The sequence below is a fragment of the Paralichthys olivaceus genome, chromosome 7, assembly GCF_024713975.1.
Source record: "Paralichthys olivaceus isolate ysfri-2021 chromosome 7, ASM2471397v2, whole genome shotgun sequence".
In the NCBI taxonomy this organism is placed as follows: Eukaryota; Metazoa; Chordata; class Actinopteri; order Pleuronectiformes; family Paralichthyidae; genus Paralichthys; species Paralichthys olivaceus.
Window position 1 is genome coordinate 25,396,663 of NC_091099.1, and position 19,612 is coordinate 25,416,274.

The 19,612-nt window shown below is 39.5% G+C and overlaps 1 protein-coding gene across 2 annotated transcripts in view; it reads left to right on the top strand.

Annotated features, from left to right (window-relative positions):
* Positions 1–19,612, top strand: part of LOC109623979 (alpha-1,3-mannosyl-glycoprotein 4-beta-N-acetylglucosaminyltransferase C-like) — a 38,198-nt gene that overhangs the window by 16,784 nt on the left and 1,802 nt on the right. For both annotated transcript variants that reach the window (XM_020078454.2, XM_020078455.2), the window contains 2 exons: positions 19,154–19,287; positions 19,387–19,534. In XM_020078454.2, coding sequence (XP_019934013.1) covers positions 19,159–19,287; positions 19,387–19,534 — 277 coding nt within the window. In that variant the 5' untranslated portion in view covers positions 19,154–19,158. The remainder of the gene's footprint in view (positions 1–19,153; positions 19,288–19,386; positions 19,535–19,612) is intronic.

The window sequence follows — 19,612 nt, forward strand, 5'->3', positions numbered from 1 at the left end:
TGCGCTCTGACACCTCTCCCTCCTCCTCTTCTCTGTGGAGCTGTGGGATGATTTTACAGAGAGCTGTGTCGCTTCAGATTGACAGAGATTCAGGCCGTCTGAGTGCCACTATGCCTCAAAATTTGCACTGATGTTTCCACGACACACGTCGCCATGGAGACCAACATGGAGACTCCTCCATATTCCCCTACCTTTCTAAATCTCCTTATTACCCATATATGTATATTTAAAACTAGGGGCAATGAGACTGTGCCCTTCTTACTGCAGTCTGCCTCGATGCAGATTTCCCCTGTTCCTGCAGAGCTCAGAGAAAGAGATGGGCTTTGAGAATACTTTCCCGTCTTTCTCTCACTGGCAGTTTCATTTCAGATGTGAAATCTCAGCTCCCCCTGCACATATCATATTTTGCATTGATGCAACACATGGTGTCATGCTTCCAGAGTGACAAATAGCAAGCGCCTCACCTTGGGGCATTGTTAACTTCTCACAGGAGCGCTGTTTTGTTATTGGAAATGTGTTTCAGACTAGCTTGACACTCCCCAGTACCCCGTGGTGCTTTCTGGCTGATATGAATTTATTATTGGCAATTCCTGGGTGATATCATATCCCTTCGCCCTATTGCCCCACAGCAAGTGAAACGTAATAACAGGAGAATTGATTATATGTGGACAGAGCAGCAGAGCAGCACTCAGAGAATGTGTTTACTGTAGTCTTCCTCTCGTCTGAATGCCAAGAATCAGCTCTCAGCAGAAGCTCCTCTGCCAGATGAATGATTAATGAGTGAGAGTGCTTCCATAACTGGCCACACAAACAAATTTCCACCCAGATAAGTCCTTTTTCAGAGGGAAAATGCAGGACTTATTTTCAGAGTTAACTGTAAAGGCAGAGGTTTGGGTGAAATCCCTGGTATAACATATAAACATGTGTACTCGGAATACATTAATTTGCCAGTTTATTCGGTCTTTCATGATACCGACAATGTAGCAATCAATAGCGACGGCATGGAATTTCCACGATTCTCAATACCCAATTTAGTACCTCGGCAAAAAACCAAAAACAAAACAGTAAATCCCATTTACTTTAACACACATCCTTTATAAAAATGTTTGTACATACGAAAAACAACTAGTAACCTTTAAGTAATAAAGAAAAAAGAAAAAACTATTAACATTACAAAACAGAACAGTGGCATTTAGGAAAATGATGAGATTTTCAGTTATCAGGTAGCTCAATGAATAAGAAACTGCACACAGAGTGTACTAATTAGAGATGCGTTGATCGGCTCTAATGACATCCCAATCAGCATGTATGCTCGTCTCATCCGCCCATCACCCAAACGAAACAATTCTTTTCTCCAATTTAGAGACCTGCACCCACATCAACATTTCACTGCACCTCTAATGGTAACATATTATACTTAGGAAGACTGGTTTTAGTTAAATTCCCATTGGATTTATTTTAAAAATTGTGGCCACAAGATATGAATCATAGACATGAGCAAAAAATAAGTTTTCATTGACTATAATTGCAAACTGCTCAAAACTCCACCCAACGCGTGGATAAATCATGAGTCTGAGGGTAAGTACTAACACACACACACACACACACGGGATTAATGTGGTGTTGCTTCCCTTGCAACAACGAAGTTAAAACAATGCGTTGCGTCACAATCTGTGGGAAGATCCTCTTTCCCATCCGCAGGAGCGTGCGTGTGTGTGTCTGCTCGTCTCTGTCACTGTTAAAAATAATTGTCTCATAAACTCCAGAGCAAACTAAACAAACACAAAGCAAACCTGAAGCACTGCAGGGCTTCCAGTGACAGTGTCCACCATCAACGTGCAAAGTGAGCACAGTGAGCAGGGGAGCGAGGAGAAAGGACATGCGGCAGGGTAATATGGCACAACACAAGGACACCAGACATGCAATATGCACCTGCCCTGATGCCGAAAAAGCGGCGGCAACCTTCCTGCAGCACCAGGACATTTTGTTCTGTACCTCTGGTACTGTAGAAAAAGAGTTCCACGACATGTTAAGAATTTTGTTACCGAAGTATTGGTTCTCAGACATAGTATAAAGTAAGTAAGTTCCTGAATTACTCCCTGAAATGACTCGTGTTCAGAAGTGGACGGGTCAGCATCTCTGCTATGCACCCAGGCCCACTTTGGCCTGTAAGAGCACACTGTTTCACCACCACTGATTAAAGTCACCGAATGAAATCCTCTGGTTTCATGCTTACAGAAGACCCAATTCTTTTGAACACTACTTTGGTCGAAACAAAGGGAACTACTCATCACTGCCCTAAATCATGTCTCTTATACGCAGGGTCAAACTGGGAAAGAAATCCAGTTCAGTCCTGTTAGTCACATGACTCTGTGTTTTTCAAAACTGAGAGTCTTGAGACATCATGCTATTTTAAGTACTAGTCTCCACAGAATTGTCAAGTAGCTAAGTGGCACAACTCACACCTGCTACTCTGTTAACTTGGTTGGCTTTTTTAAATTAAGAAAATCCTGGTATCACTTTATCTTTCTTGTTGACAGTTGATATGATTTAAGAGGTCCACATAGCCATTCTCAGCAATGCAACACCGTCACTCAAAATTAGTGTCAACCATATTGTGTATATAAAGATGAACAATGTGTCTGCCTTTCCTCCCGCTGCACAAAAATTAAACAAAAATATCCTCGATTCGGTCGCTGCCCTCCTGTGTGTTTGATGTCACTGGGAGCGAGCCTGTCAACTCATGGAGTGGAGCCGTGGTATCGAGATCCTGCAAATAAACACACTTGACCAATTGTGAGTCACCCTCAGCTGTCAATCATGACGTTTCACTCGAAATAGAACTAGTTAAAACCGAAGTTATCAGAAACATGAGCAGACAAGTTAAACATCAGTGTGATAACAACTACCTAAAATGACAGCAACCATCTGTTAGACAAAATTATTTAACATATATTTTTACTTCATAGTTTGGTCCATATCCCATCCAGTAATATCAGGGTTTACAACCTAAACTACAGCCAACCACCAGGGGGCAATCGAGACATTTGTGGAATTGTCATCTCATCCATCTTTATATGTATACATCTATGGTGTCAACAAATATCAATATTGGCAACAATCTATTGGCTCCTTAAGTTCACAAGCCTTGTGACGACTGTAAAAGATTTTTACTTGAACCTCCTAAAACAACATCATGGTAATAGATTAGCTTGGTTGTGGTGTTGATATCTCAGCTAGCTCCTTTAGGAATGTGTTTTGTGCTCAGAATGTTTTGTTCTGAATCAACCAGTTAAATGACTTAATTAAACCACAGTAACTAGTAAATGTTTTTAGATCGAAACTAATGACAAGCAAAGTTGCATGCTCAAATAAATCCTTATCACAAGTCTTTAAAAAATGTTATATAGATATATCGACTCTGCTGCAGACATCACCTCAGGGCTGCATCTTTGGACTGAGGGTGAAATGTGTTTCATGTCATCGCTGCGTTGCATCCTCGAGTCACAAGCATGATGAATTTGTGACCTCACCACCTGCTGTTGGAGGCATGGTACGCCATATTTCTCTGCCAGAATAATCCTTAGTCCTCAGATTTACACAACAAGTCTGTCTCATGGAGAATATAAAAAATCTGTGATGGGTGTGGTCCAAAATATGAGGTTCATCATGTTTTTTCCCAGCTCACTTTACCTGAAAAACACAAACTGTGTTTTAGGAAGCCAACCCTCCAGCTTCGGTGATTAATGCTAAAGTGCCCCTGAACCTGGCACCTGTCCAGCTAAGCTCATTGACATTTAAACTGTGAAATATTGCTGAAGCTCCAGCACTCTGAAGTACTAATGTTTATGTTGATGACCGATGATTATTTTCTGCATTGTTATACTTTTACTTTATATAATTTCAAGAAATACAGAACTTCTCTTCTTTCTCTCCCTTTTTTTATCTAAGTTGTTGAGTTAAGATAAAATAGATGAGATAAAGTTGAAACATATATCCTTACAGAAGACCGCAGAATGAATCTGGACTGAATGGAACATAAAAATGCTCATTTCAAATGTTCTGATTAGGATTACTCTAGTCCCTGGTCATCCTTGGCCACTCCCACAATATGTCTGCAGCCAGCTGTTGTGGAAGCAGCGTGGCAGCCGCCCCAACCTTGATAAATCAGCACAAGAAGAAAACGTTATCAGAGTTATCAAAGGCTATTTATGTTTCCAAGGCGACCATTTCTCTCAAAATGACCCGACTCACCATCACACCACCCACCTCCTGTCCTCAGCCTCTCACCCAAACCAGTCATTTTCAACCACTCAGCCTATGATGTCACACAGACCTGGTAAAAATAAGGTCTGACTGAGTCACCATGCAACGCCACTGATGCTGAACGTTGCATAATAATCTGACAAGCTGTTTGAATCATGAAGTCAAATACAAAACAATCACACTACTTCACCGCTGCTATCATAACAGAGCAGTTAAAAAACTATTATATAAAATATATCATATAAAAACTATTTCACTTTCTGTGTATCCCTAACGATAGGGAAGATTTCCTTCGCTCATCTTCTCTCAATCTGAATCTCTTAGATTTAAAACACTGTCAGCGGCGCTATGCTCACTGACAAGCAATCAAAGCAAATATATTACAAAGTGTCTGTGAAACAGCAACAACAACAATGTTGCAATCAGTGTAATGTTTTGCAGGAGATTGATTTATATTGAAATTCTGCTCTAAAATCCACTCGTTTCATGGCTTAGCTGCAAGCTTAGAGACAGCTGTTTGTTAGCAATGGATAAAACAAGTCAAAGTTTTTTACACATGATTTCTATTAGAGATTCTATCATAATGTAAAATGCTGGCGGCTGTGGCTCTGGAGGTAAAGTGGAGCGTCAACTAACAAGAGGGTCAGAAGTATCGTCTCTCCAAATCTGGGTGCTGAATTTACTTGGAGAAGACACTGAACTCCAAATTGTAGAAGTGGTGCGTGATAAAGTGCTGCACATAGATCCTCTGTATGAATAATAATAATAATAATAATACATTTTATTTCAAAGGCGCCTTTCTGTCACCCAAGGACACCGCACATAGTTAAAACCAAAAAAGCGAAACATTAAAAAGAAATACATTAAAATAGAGTCATTAAAAGTATACATGGTAAAACATTAAAACCGAATAAAATTCCACAGTGACATGAGGTGGGTTTAGATGGAGAAGGCAATTTTAAACAGATGGGTTTTGAGTGATGACTTAAATTGTGAGAGTGAGGTAATGTTTCGCATGACGGGTGGCAGAGAATTCCAGAGCTTGGGAGCAGAGTGGCTGAAAGCTCCCCATGGTGGTGAGACGGGCAGAGGGGACAGACAGGTGAATAGAAGAAGATGATCTGAGGGACCGAGACGGAGTGACAACATGAAGTAGATCGGAGAGGTATGTTGGGGCAAGATTATGGATGGCCTTGAAGGTAAGCAGAAGGATTTTGTAGTTGATGCGTGATTTGACAGGGAGCCAGTGGAGCTGTTGTAGGACAGGAGTGATGTGGTGGATGGAGGGGGTTCTGGTGATGATGCGGGCAGCTGAATTCTGGACCAGTTGGAGTTTATGGAGGGATTTGTGAGTGAGACCAAGAAGGAGGGAGTTGCAATAATCCAGGCGGGAGGTGACGAGACTGTGGACGAGGATGGCAGTGGTATGGGGAGTGAGGGAGGGGCGGAGGCGATTTATGTTGCGCAGGTGGAAGTAGGCAGACCGGGTGATGTTAATGATGTGAGATTGAAAAGAGAGAGTGCTGTTGAGGATGACAGCCAGACTCTTAACCTGAGGGGAAGGGGGAAACGGAGCAATTGTCAATGTTGAGAGAGAAACTGTCAGTTTTGGATAATGTTGTTTTCGTGCCGATGAGGAGAACCGCAGTTTTGTTACTGTTTAATTTAAGAAGATTAGAGGTGAACCAATATTTGATTTCTGCCAAGCAGTCAGTAAGGGAGCAGGGTAGGTGGTTGGAGGTGGGTTTGCTGGCCAGGTAGAGCTGTGTGTCATCTGCATAGCAGTGGAAATTTATATTGTATTTATGAAAGATGAGTTGTATTTATGTAGTGTAAAGATCTTTGAGTGGGCATTTGAGCTGTACATTTTTCATCTGTACTTTACATAAGCAATTTTATTTTCACTTTTCTCCACTAAATGTAATCAGCAAATATCTTTACTTTCTGCTGCGTTACAATTGTACGGTGCACTGCGATATATGCTTACATTGTTTTCATATTTTTTAAAAGTAAGGAATTCCGTGTTTCCTGCAAAATTCAATCAGGAAGGTCAGGCTCAACAGCTTGCAGGTGACACACAGACTAAAGAGGGAAGATAAATTCTCACGTGCTGCTCCACAATCATCTATAATACACACCCACCTTAATAGACGGTCTATTTAAACAGAGGAAATTCCCTTAACTCCCTTTGCTTGCCCCGCCTCTGCATCAGTATGGCTACCAGTTGCTTCAGCCCCTCCACCCCAGCATCCACCAAGTATTTGTTCATCGCTCCCATCATATCTATTAGATCAGATCTGGTGATCCAGTGGACAGTAAAAATGTTACGGACCATAGCCCAAGCACGCAGTAGCTCGTAGTAATGCCAGTATGAGCTAGCCTGACAGTGCGAGCGAGTACACGGCAAATAGCACTGCAAGTGGCACTGCTCACACCAAGTTTGAATTTCCATGTTGCTAAAACTGGTTTCTTTTCTGTTTTGATTTTGAATCCACCTGCTTATGTCTGTGCAAATACTCACATGAACATTTTACAAACAGAAAGAAGTACATGGTTTGTAGTAAATTGGCTTAAGGGTGCAAAACTTCACTGCATCACAGACTCGGATCTGCTGGCTGCTAAGAGAGTCACATCAGCTCTGCATGCTGACGAACTTGCATGCAGAGCTGTATGTGTGAATATGTGGTGCAAGTCGTGCAGCTGCGCCTGTTCCCATGCATTTTTAATCTGGTCTGCCCCTGTTGTCCAACAGCAGGAGGAGGGTAACTGCTGGAGCCTGGAGTCTGTGCAAACTAACTGCCCCCCTCCACCTTGATGAATAAGTAAACACATTGAACCAGGGAGAGAGGCAGTCGGTGAAACTCCCAGCTGGAAGCCAGAAGATTTGCTTTCTTTTCCGAAAGAAATCATGTTTACTTGCTGATGATTCCTCAGTTCGCTCCCTCTGAACTCTATTTATATTTTCCTCTAGAGTCTGGATTCATGCATTGACTCTAATTCTGACCAGGAGATTGCATTTCTGCCTCAATCAAACTCGCAGCAACTCTTGTTTGAGCACACAAGTAAAAAGATCTTGCCTCAGGTGTTACTCAGTAAAATCTTTTGTTTGTTAGCTTTGTAAAGAGGGTGAACTGATTTTTGTCTGTTTGTGGTTTTTCTTTGCACTTTGTATGGAGTTGGTGGCTGTGTTGGAAAAATTGATATGAGGTATTTCCGTGCACCAGACAGAAGGAAACAATACACAGGTCTGTTCAGACAGAACAGGAAGAGAATTTTAGATGCAGTCCGATTGCATGCAAAGTCAGTAGAAAAATGTGTTCACGAATATGCTTCAGGCAAAGTGAACAAATGCAAATGTGTGACCAAACAAGATAAAAATGTTAGGGGAGATTTCTTACCTGGTTCTGTCCAGTGTACAAGAATAAATTCACCAACAGCTCTAATGCTTTCTAATCAACACGGTACATGTTTGTTTAATCTCTGCTACTTAAAACATAGAATCAGATGTCATCAGATATCTCAGGATAACAAGAAAGTCATATCATGCACATTGCAGATACTGACAAAGATGTCAAGATAGAAAGACAACAAGATTTGAGAGCATTTGGTGATAAGGGTCGATGTTGATGTCAGCGTGCTGGAAACAAAAACATGTGATCTCCACTGTTCAATTGATATGTCACATCCTGCCTCCTGCATGCTGTGCTACCTCTAACCTGAACACTCTGGAGATTTCTGTGTTGTTGTGTGAATGCGTCTGAGCAAGAGAATTTCCTGCTGCGTTCTCCATGTGTGAAAGGCAAACTCTGGAAAAAAGGGTAAACCTAATTGTGAGAACATTTCCCAAAGTTCATGTCTGGAAATGGTTATTGAGAATGGCAATAATCTTCTTTTCTAACTCTCTGTAATAGAAGAAATAAGCCCAAAATCTTTGCCAGGTTAGAGACGGCATTATAATTAAATAGGAAATTGCTCTATGAACATCCATCCTTCCATTATCTATACTGCTTGTGTCTTTAGGGTTATAGACAGAGTTCACACCCACATTTAAAGTCTCAAATTAATTACAGTTTTTTACAGTAACACAGTGAAGAACACATATAGCTACTATATAAATTCAATTCAATTTTATTTGTATAGTGCCAAATCATAATATACATTATCTCAAGGCACTTTACATAGAAGACCTTAAAATTTTATTAAATATAGAGAAACCCAACAGTTCCCACAATGAGCAGCACTTTGGCGACTGTGGAGGAAAAACTCCCTCATTATTACTAAATGAAACTAATAAAATAAGAGAGAGAGGGGTGGAGGGTATAAAAAGTACAGTCATACACAAATATTAGTTTGGACCATTAATTCGAATATTTCACAAAAACAGGCTTTGCCTGACTGCAGTGGAGAGGAAATGTTGGAACAGCCAGTGTACGTCCAAATGTTTATTTACCTGGTTGGAAGAGAGATGTGTCTCTTAACAACACTCCAATTCTATTCACTATTTTGTTCCCAAAAAGGAGGAAGAACAACAATCCCTGATTAAACCAAGAAAGGCCTGCTTCCTTTCAACACCTCCTATAGTACCTGTCATCCTGTCATTCTTTAGTGCTGCTGACCGCCCAGCACCAGCCTCTATGTGTCTCCATGTTTCCTTTACTATGATTGATATGAGATCTTGTCAAGACTAAATGTTACCACAGATAGCATTAGAAGTGTTTGCCATAGTGTTCACTGAAATAATGTGGCTTGTGTGCACTGTTCAAATTAAAACAGAATTCTAGTTTGTTGTTTTTTTCATCTCCTGGTCTCCTGCCTCTCACACACACACACACACACACACACACCAGCTCAGCCTGGTCTCTGTTGGTTCATACACGGCCTGGATGTCAACAGACAAATGAACAATAGTGTTTACCAAATGGCTTTGTTGTTCAACACACAGGAATATTAAAGTGGCATCTCATAAAGGCCCTCAGCAGCCATTTTATAAAATGAATTGCATTTATTTGAAAGCACTTTCTCTTCATAATATTCTGCATTGCATTTGGATTCGCTGAGACCATAAGAAGCCTACATATTCATCTTACAGGAAGCTCAGAGACAGTTGGGAAATTAGCCAGTGTTAGTGTATACAATGTTCAGTTCTGTCTTCTGCTGAAGTAATGTCCCTGAGAGTATCTTCCTCTAACACCTCCTCTTGTCCTTTTATACAGTGACACTGTGTGAGTGTGCTAAGGGTCAAAGTTCACTCTTCACTTTCCAAGCTCTTTTAACCACAAGGTCTGTAGAGCTGCAGTCCTGGGGTTTTCAATCACATAATCCTCATCAGCTGCTGAAGTGGGCTCACTTATTTTGAGCATTTAAATGACATTAGTTTCGACTTATTTTATTCTCGATCTCAGAAACATCAGCGGTTGCCAAAACAATCTCACCACAAGCTCCATGTAGTAGCTGCTGTTAAGGAGCTTTCAGTTATATCACATGATCGATCCATCGTCGTCCGATTATCTGGGCTCGAGTCGCAGAAGTTATGAGATGATCCCAGACACCCCTCTCTCCTGCCACACTTTCCAGCTCTTCCTAGGGGATCCTGAGGCATTCCCAGGCCAGTTGGCATATGTAGTCCCTCCAGCGAGATCTGGGTCTACCCCAGTGTTTACTTCCAGTTGGGCATGCCTGGTAGCTCAACTGCCCCCTTTCTACTTAAAGGAGCTGTGGTTCTACTCCGAGCTCTGTCCAGATGTCTGAATTCCCCACCTCTAAGGCCGAGCTGAGCCACTCTACGGAGAAGACTCATTTTCACTTGTGTTCACGACCTTGTTCTTTCAGTCCCGACCCAAACCTTGTTGACATAGGTAAATCAAAAGCTTTGCCTTGCTACTTAGCTCTTTCTTCACCACAAAGGTCCGGTACAACATCCTTATGACTCTGCATCGACCTTCCTGTCCATTTTGCACTCCATCATCCCCTCGTCATGAACAAGACCCTAAGATACTTCAACTCCTTCACTTGGGGGAGTAAATCATCCACAACCCTCATATCACATGAGCTTTAGATAAATGTAACAATAGTGCAATAAGAATGACAGCAGTTTAGAAATGTTGTAGGGATTCATCAAAACATCTTGCTCCAAAGTAATCAGCAAATAAAAAAATGATATAGGTTACAATTTATAATATTTCACATCTGTTGATGTGTGAAGCACAATTTATCTTTCACTAATTTATATTTAAGTTATTGCTTGCGACTAAGAATGCACTATTATTTTTACTGATGCAGATCGTGATATTTGACTTTTTTGACATAGATGTATAACAGAATCATCTTGAAAAGGATGACTTATAAGCCATCTTGTGCTTTTGACGTCATTTGGAGCCAGTGTTTGCGCCGTAGTGGTTGTGGAGCCACTGAAACGCTCACTTGAGTCTAATTAAAACCAAACTTATCAGAAAAATAAACAGTTCAGTGTGATAGGAACCATCTAAAATGACAGGAACCATCTAACATGTAACTTGACTTCTGAGTTTGATTCATGTTATGTCCAGTACTGCAGCCAGTCAACAGGGAGCGATCAAGATGATTTTGGCTTCAATTATAGGAGCTGTCATGTCATCCATCATGTCGTCCATCTTAATATACAGTAAGTTTAGTATATGGTCACAGTAAATACTGATTTCTGTGTTTTTTAATAGCTGCACTTTGTCGGAAGATAAGTGAAAGTATTTAGTGTATTATTTTTGAAAGTATCCTCACTTCACTTTTAGGTGCTGAATTTGACTATTCATGTACTTTACAGACTTAAGTATAAGATATACCTGTTACAATTCAAAAAGTAGTCGGGTTATATCAGCCTACCTTTAGATTATCATATCATGGTTTCAAATAATCACATCTCTGTGATCAGTGATCATGATCATGCAATTAATGATCAGTATAGCTGCACAGTCCTCATGATTAAAGGAGGCTTTAGCCCTCAGTAAGCAAACATAATACTCTACTTCTAAAGCTTCTACAGAAGGCCTGCAGTGCATGTAAATTACATCTGGAGTGTATTTACCTTTCAGGTCAAACAGGAACATGAAAGGCTTCTGTGGTCCCAGTGGTGGCGATTGTAATGAGGATAGACTCTCAACGGCAGTCAGTGCTTTGACCCACATTAGTGCTTTGCCAGAGGCCCGCAGAGGCAGGATGAAGATGGAGAATAATAGCTGGATATAGTGTCTGAGACGCGCATTGTATATTAAATTATATTCATAGAGTTCCACAAGACTGTGTGAAGTTCATAAAGTGAAGAGGATTAAAAGAAAGCTATTAACAGCCCTTCGCTCAGACTCCTGAGCACAATTCAGCTCTGTGATCATCTCTTGATTTCAATGGATCTTAAACAATCTTAAATTACAGACAAAGTCATGGTTGCAGTGGAGAGATGTTCCTTCAAGTTTCTTAGCAGTTAAGTTGGTTTTTGTTTATACAAGGTGTCAAGTCCTCTTGTTCAACATCCAAAGGACACAAGAACTCAAATTTCCAACTCAGTCACTTTATTTTCTTTTGTCTTTGTCAGTCGATCGGTCTGTTGATAAAATAGGTTGTAAACCTTTAAAACAGAGAAACAAAAGTTAACATTTTTAAACATTAAGCACTTTTAAATGAATTAACCACTTAAGCTTTTTAAATGGAATAAAGAAAAATCTAATTTCACAAACTTTCCACATTTTGATTAAAGTTTTAACGTTTAACAGAACTTTAACATTTTTAACTTTGTATTATCCTTTTGTATCTTATACTTTTAAATGTTCAAACTCAAAATGAAATGTTTCTTCGTGCAAACTCATTCAACACAAAATCAATGAAGTCAATGCTGCAATTCGTTCCTTAACCAATCTACACAGCAGTTAAACATAAACTTGAACATATCAAGCAGCATTGCAAACACCCTGAAAGTAAATAAAACATTTCACCGACCAATGGCGTCTTTGGACTGAACCAATGAGTGACCTTGGAGCTTCTTCTCTCTGGAGTTAGTTTGTCTGAATGACTGAGAGCCTCCATTCCTTCTCAGGTGCTCCAAATCAGTGACAATGGTTGATCAGGTGACTAGCAGCCGGTTTGCTGCTGCTGCTGCTGCTGGTGCACTCTGGGAAGTGTAGTTCTTTGAGATCCTAATCTGAGATTCAGCTCAACACAAGGTGACACATCGGGAGAAGACCTTTATTTTAAAGCTGTTTATAATGTATCTGAAACTGCAGAAACTTGAGTTTCGAGGAGCAGATTTACAGAAACAGAGATGGTGAAAACAGACGAAGCACCAGCTGGTGTTCTGTATTTTTCTTGCTGTCACCAAATTCCATGAAAAAACGAAAACCAACAATGATGTGCCGTCTGTTTATCCTTAGCATGATGCACAGCATTCACTATAGTCACTGGAGAGCTCAACATCTCTCACTGTCTCACATAAACTTAAAATCTTAAAACACTGTAGTTTATTTTAAATCAATCTTACTGTACATACATCGACCTGCTGCTGTCAATACTTACTGGAGCAATGAAATGTGTATTAACCCTCAGCTAACAAACGCCCCAACAAATCCACTGATTATTCTTCTCTGGCTTGAGTCTTAAAACCACAGACAAGGAAGGGAAGTCAGAAATTATCGGGAGATAAACCAACACAAGAAAAATAACGAGCCACTGAAGAAGCACTCCTGCCTTATCAATTAAGTGATATATGCTTTCACAAATGAAAATGTTGAATTATTACGACACAGTTTTAGAGCCACTTTAAGGGAAGAAATCGGAGTTTTCAAGAATGAAGTCATAATATTATGAGAATGAAGTCATTACATAATGAGAATGAAGGCATGATAATAAAGTGGGAGTTAAGTTGTAATGTTACAAGAATAAAGTTTTAATAATACAAACATTACAAGTCAAAAGTTGTAATTTTATGAAATTAAAGTGATAATTATGTCTGCGTGGTTGAAAGCCAGTGGCCAGAGCTATTTTGTTTTCAGGTTGGGTATTTGCATCCCAAATGTGGCTCTGTTCAGTTGTCAGATTTGCCTACTACTTGAATTTTATTTTTTTGAGTGGCATCTATTGCACCGATTGGGAGAGGGCATGATGGTGATTTTTCTTAAAATGAAATACGCTTCTTGTTTTATAGTCCCTTATATTATGACCTTAGTCATAGGCTTTTGTGTCAAATGTCTGCAGCAGGTCTTGATTTCTGTTCGATGTCTGAATGTTGGCTTCAGTTCTTCTTTATACACAGTGTTTGAATTTTGTGTTTAATATCTATCTGAAACTTGAAGAGTTTTAAGTTTGACACATTTTCATATGTTTAATGTCCAAGGAGAAGGATTGGGTTTTAATATGGTGCTTGTGACAGCCTGACTTACCTGAAGATGCACCTGTTCTTCCTCTGTGATTCTGCTACTGCACTTGTTTTTGTTCTGTTTGTCGAGTCCATGCGGGTCTGGCCCATTTTGGTGCATGACACTTAATTAAAAATTAAGTACCAGTACTACTTCATGTTTTTATCTTGGACTAAAATCTGCTTGGTGAAGGTGAAAATGTTGCTAAATGTGTGATGGATTTATCCTCCGCAACATGAAGAAAACATCACACGGTCGACACAAAGTAAATCCATTCACAATTTCAAATCATCTGTGTTCATGGAGTCAATAATGTGAGCCAGCTGGTGTACACATTCATCACAGCCGAGTCTCAGCGCTTTGTCTCTGCAGCAACAAGTATGCCATCCATCTTTCTTTGTCTTCATTTATTCAGGGACGACTGCTTTGCTGAGGCAGCATTTTCTGCCTCAGCATTTCATACACACACGTTCCCACTTGCGAGCCTCCCAGTACAACCACAGTCTCTTTGTCTTCAAGCCGACTTTCGCATTGATCCATTTATTGACTCTGCAAAAAACCTTGTATTTTCTAAATTATTGCTCAAATCAGATTTTAAGAAGGCTTCATTTTAGGATCTGTTAGCAATAACAACTCACAGGAATATTGAAGGTGCAGATCACATCGGCAAGAGGTTTGTTTTTTTTAATGCATCATCGTTGTCCTGGTCATTATTTAAACCATATGTCAGCACTGGTTTCTCTTTTTGATGCACTAAAACACAATTTTCAGATCCGAGGTTTATGTGGGCTGGAAATGTTGATATTACATGATCTTGGAAAAACTCTGGATTATATCCACATGTCATAGCTTCAAATCGCAACTCCATCAATTTCACTTCTAAAAATCAGTTATCTCATCATAGGGAGTACTACTCAATTTGTGAAAAAATTGACATCATCATAATCTTTTGTGGCCTCTGATGTGCTTTTGAGGTCCTAGAAAATATTAAATTGGAGTCGTGTATTGCAAACTTATACCACAGAAAGCTTGTGTTACAAACCAGACCACTGGCTTTCTGTGAGACCACTGCCCCATTTACCTGAATGGGAAGGTTATATATTTGCTTGTTTTTTAGCAGGATTATGCAAAAACTACTAGAAAGATTACCAAACAACCTGGTTGAAGGATGCGGTTTACGTCAGGGAAGAACCCATTAAATTTAGCTTTGGATCCAGGACTTTTCTTTCTTTCTTTAACACTGTGAGAGAGGACATTTTTCTGAATTTTCATTAACTGCAGAGCAAATCATGTGTGAATCTTGATGAAGAAATTCAGATACATTTATAGGGTTGTTATCGATGTGTGTGCAATTGTATTTCTAAACAAAAATCTAGATCTAGACCCATTTTAATGGGTTTTTTCATCTGCTGTGTGGTAACAAATAGGGCTTGAAATTGTGGCCTTATCCATAAGGCTTGATTTGATTTAAGTGGAGGTATATGAGTGATATTCTAGTTGTACATTTACAGAGTTGTTTTGGACGTGTCCATTCCGCAACTATGTGACTCTAACATTTTTACAGAAAAACATTAAAAGCAAAACATGAGGTTATAATTATATACATGCACATAAACATAAAAAATTAAATAAAGAGTTAGGGTGGAAATTTAAATAAATGGAGCCATTGTTTTACACAGTTAGCTCTCATGTTGCCAGCATGTTGGTGCAAACAATGTTGTGTTTGATATTTCTTGTTGAAGTTCCAGTTGCTACTCATAGTTAAATCATTAATAAGGAGACTTGCACTTTGTAGAGCACCTAACTTTGTCTGCATCCAAGCCAAAATTAAATGGGTTCTCCTGTAGCAATATGACGATCCAACATGGCGATAGGGGTCCCGTGGTCATGGAGATATTTAGGAATATACAGTGTATGGCTCATTCTATCGAAATTATTAACACTTAAATATGAGGATTATATCCTGTTTTTCCAAAGAGAGCCTCAGAAATTGTACATACTGCTGCCTCAAATCCTGTAGATGCACCCCTCCACCTCTTTAATCTAATAGTTGACCCATTTGAAAATCCTTTTTGCACTGTTTTTCGAGGGCTAAGGTTTGGGTAATCCCAAACGTTTTTGATATGATTAGCGTTAGCCAACTAAAACACAATTCTAATCTGATTGTTCCGTTGCATGAATGCATATCAGAAATGTGCCTGCAGCTTTTTGCTCTTAAGATGAACAGACAGACTGAGTGAGGAGAAAAAACACATTAAAGAGAGTGTTTGACTGCTGGCAGCCTTAATGTGCAATTTAAGAGAGTAATTCACTAACATTCACTGCGGCAACATCCTCAGACAATTTACCTGTTATATAATTTGTCCCCAAGCTATTATTGAGTCTGATCAGATGCAGTTCCTGGAAATATTAATGGAACGGGAAATTGCTTATTTGAATCATTCAATTTATCTTAATTTAACCTCCCTTAGATTGAAAGCAGAAGTTTTACCTGTAAACTAGGAGAGGCAGGCTTCGACTATTATTAAGCACTGTTGTAACTCCCTTCATCTGTGGAGTTTACATTTGTAAAACAAAAGATTAGTGGACAGGACAAATCCCCCAGAGACTGTTTAATGTTCCCCAGTAAAGATAAACCCTCCCATAGGACATATAACATTGTTTAATCCTGGAACTCATTAGTATTCCTCTGTACCTGTTATTACTTTTCCAGCTCTAATCTAAAATGACTTCGACCATTGAAATGAGCTCGCCGGTCGTACACACTGATAATTTTCTGAGGGAGAAACAAAACAAAAACAACTTGGCAGCAGAAGAGCATTTTATACTAAAGCAAACAGGTCCAACAACTGGTGCTTATTTATTCATAGATGTAGCTTCATTTCCATATAAATGTGCGTGGCCTCTCCTCGCTTTGTTTGTTGTTTAGATTCACTCAGAGAAGGAAAACAAAAATCACATTTCATAGCAGTATTTCCTCTCCCGCAGAAAGCATGTGGCCATTATGACGCCTTATTAGATATTCCTCCATCTTCTCGATATCTGATTTTGCAGGCAGCCATCTCAAATAATGGCGTGTGTGTTTGTTGAGGTGCTTTTGTGAGGTGGGGGTTTCATAATACTGACTCACAGCTGTCATTGTGTTTCCACTTATTCTTCCCACTACGTCTCTCAGGTGCCACCTTGGAGCGCTTTTGTGACAGAAACAGAAAATGGCCTACTATCTTCTCTTGCAGATGGTTTTCCTTCCTAAAATGGAACTTAAGCAGTGAATAACACAATGAATACTAAGTTGTTTATTGAGTTACTGCGCCCAGCGGCAGGGACGAGGGTCTACGCTAAAATTGTCCCTGTCACTGGGGAGCTCATGATTACTCACATTGTAGGCTTTGTCTTGTTGTTACGCAGCATCTGAATTAGAGAGGACGTCATGGGATCAGTTGGGTTTTTTCAGATGTGATGCCAAATAGGACAGATACTGAGCAGGATCATTCTTTTTAGTTAAATGTCTACTCTGGGAGGAAAAGTCACACGGAACAAGAGTGAGAACATTTGTTTCTTAAATGTCACTGTTGTTTAGTAATTTCTGAAAGTCATATGAACTGGTGGCTGATGTCTCCTCTCAGGAGCACTTAGATAAATGCAATCATTTAGTTTATTCCACTGATAAACCTTGAAATCAGCCTTCTGTATCAGTGTCAGTGGTGTTGGTGCCTCATCATATCCCAGATGAATGTCCATTTAGCATTTGTTCCTAGTGACGATGAACCCACAGACAGTTATCATTTGACTCATCTCCATTGCAGCAGGTTGTCCACTAACCTGACATTTTAGCATCGTTCAGCTCATTGTTTTGGTTTTCTGGTCCACAGTTCATCAAGCCTGTTTTAATCAGATGAACAGACTACTGAATGGATTAGCATGGAACTTGGTGAGAGGAAGTGATATGGGTGAGGAGAGAGCCTGATCCTAGTGGAGCCAGGTATTTCTTTTCAGATTCTTTCACATTGTGGCACTTTTTGACATGTTGACAGATTTCCCAAGGAATAATTCATGGATTTCATATTAAGGGCACTGATATTTATGAGTTTGTGAACTGGTGCAGCTTGATTGAATTTAAGAGGATTGTTGGGCCATGGCAGAAGTATACGCTGTGTATGTGCTGTTCTATTTGCAGGTGTTTTAGCAGGAAAGCTTTAAAAACCCACTGTGCTCTACCTGCTCAACACCAAACAGCAGAAAGAAGCGGTTAGATACAATCTTGTGAATGTAGGCCTTCTTCACACATGATTTTAGACCTTTTTTTATACTCACTGACTGATTTTCACATTCAAATGTTTGCATCACTTTCACGAAGATGGCCTGTGGATTTTCTTTTTTGATCTATATTAATACCTCATAATTGATTTGTTACCTGTGTTTTGTATGAATAATCTGATTTCACAAAATAATAAAGCTTAGAAAAGTCAGGCCGTTATGGGTTTGAACCTGACGGCCGATTAGAATCTTATTGTGTATAGTTTGCATGTTCTCCTTCGGTCTATGTGGGTTCTCTCTGGGTACTCCAACTTCCTCACACATCCAAAGAGAGGTAGCAATCAGTAGATCACCCTGTGATAGACCGGCGACCTTTTCAAGGTGTTCCCTGACCCTCAAAGGAGTGGAAAGTCATATAGATGATGGATGGGTGGATAGAGTTGAAAGTACAATATTTACCTCTAGAAGTAATAGTGGAGTAGAAGTAGAGATTAGCTTAAAATGGAAATACCCAAATAATAATTAGACCTCAAATTGTTGGTAAATAAGTAAAGGTACCAATAGTGGTCTCCTAGATGTGTGAATAATAAAATGTTCATTCTTTGTGATAAAATCAACCATTGCTGCTCTGATGATTCATCAATCTCTAATTTAGACTAAAAAATATGTGTATAATATGATAATAGTGATTTTCCGGATCCCAAGATGGTAAAATAGCTTATTTGGGGCTTGTTGTTTGTTACAGGTCTTGCCGTCCTTCTCTCCCCATGTTTCCCTTTCCATCTCCACTGTTGATCATCTATAGACAGCCTTATATATACATTATTTATACATTATTATATATAATATACATACATTAACAAGAAGGTGCTTGTTTTTCCAAATCAGAATCCAGAGACATCGAGTTGCATGAATTAAATTAAAAAGAAAGGCTGCAAATTCTTACATTTGAGAAGCTGAAACTGGTGAATTTTGGACATTTGTGTTTGATAAACAAGTTGCTGATTTGTTGTCTGATATTTTACTTCAGTAACAGCAAAACGGATACATTACGATACATTACTTTTAGATTGAAGCAGGTGATGAGGTTTTTTATTCTTCTATTCACTCATCTTTAATTGTAATGTCATAACCCCAATGTCTTCAAGGATTAGAATTCATAAAAGGTGCGTAGTTATGAGCCATGAATAAAAGCTCTCATACATTGAACTATCCTTTCATCGACCAGCTTTCTGTTTGTCTCTGATTTCCTGCAGTGATCATGAGGCTGATATGGAAGTCCGTAGACAAGATGAGGTGTTTCAGGAAGAGGTCAATGTTCCCGTTTCTTGGCTTCCTCATCACCTTTCTACTCTTTTTTAACCTTTACATGGACGGTGGATATGTGCTGGTAGGTTGCTCTCATTATGAAATATGATGAAGCTCAAATGTGTCTGTCAGATGTTTGCTCTCGTGTCATTTTCCTGTAATCTTGTCCTTATAATTCTAGGAGGCTGAAAAAAGACGGCTGGGGGAGACACTGATGCATCCTGCAAACTCTGAAAGATATGTCAACACATTCAGAGACTTATCCAACTTCTCTGGGACCATTAATGTAACTTATCGCTATCTTGCAGGGACTCCTCTCCCACGCAAAAGTAGGTGTCTCTACCAAGGCAATACTTGTTTGATGTTAGGTTCTGAGGTCTAGACATATTTCATTTAAAGCAACAAGA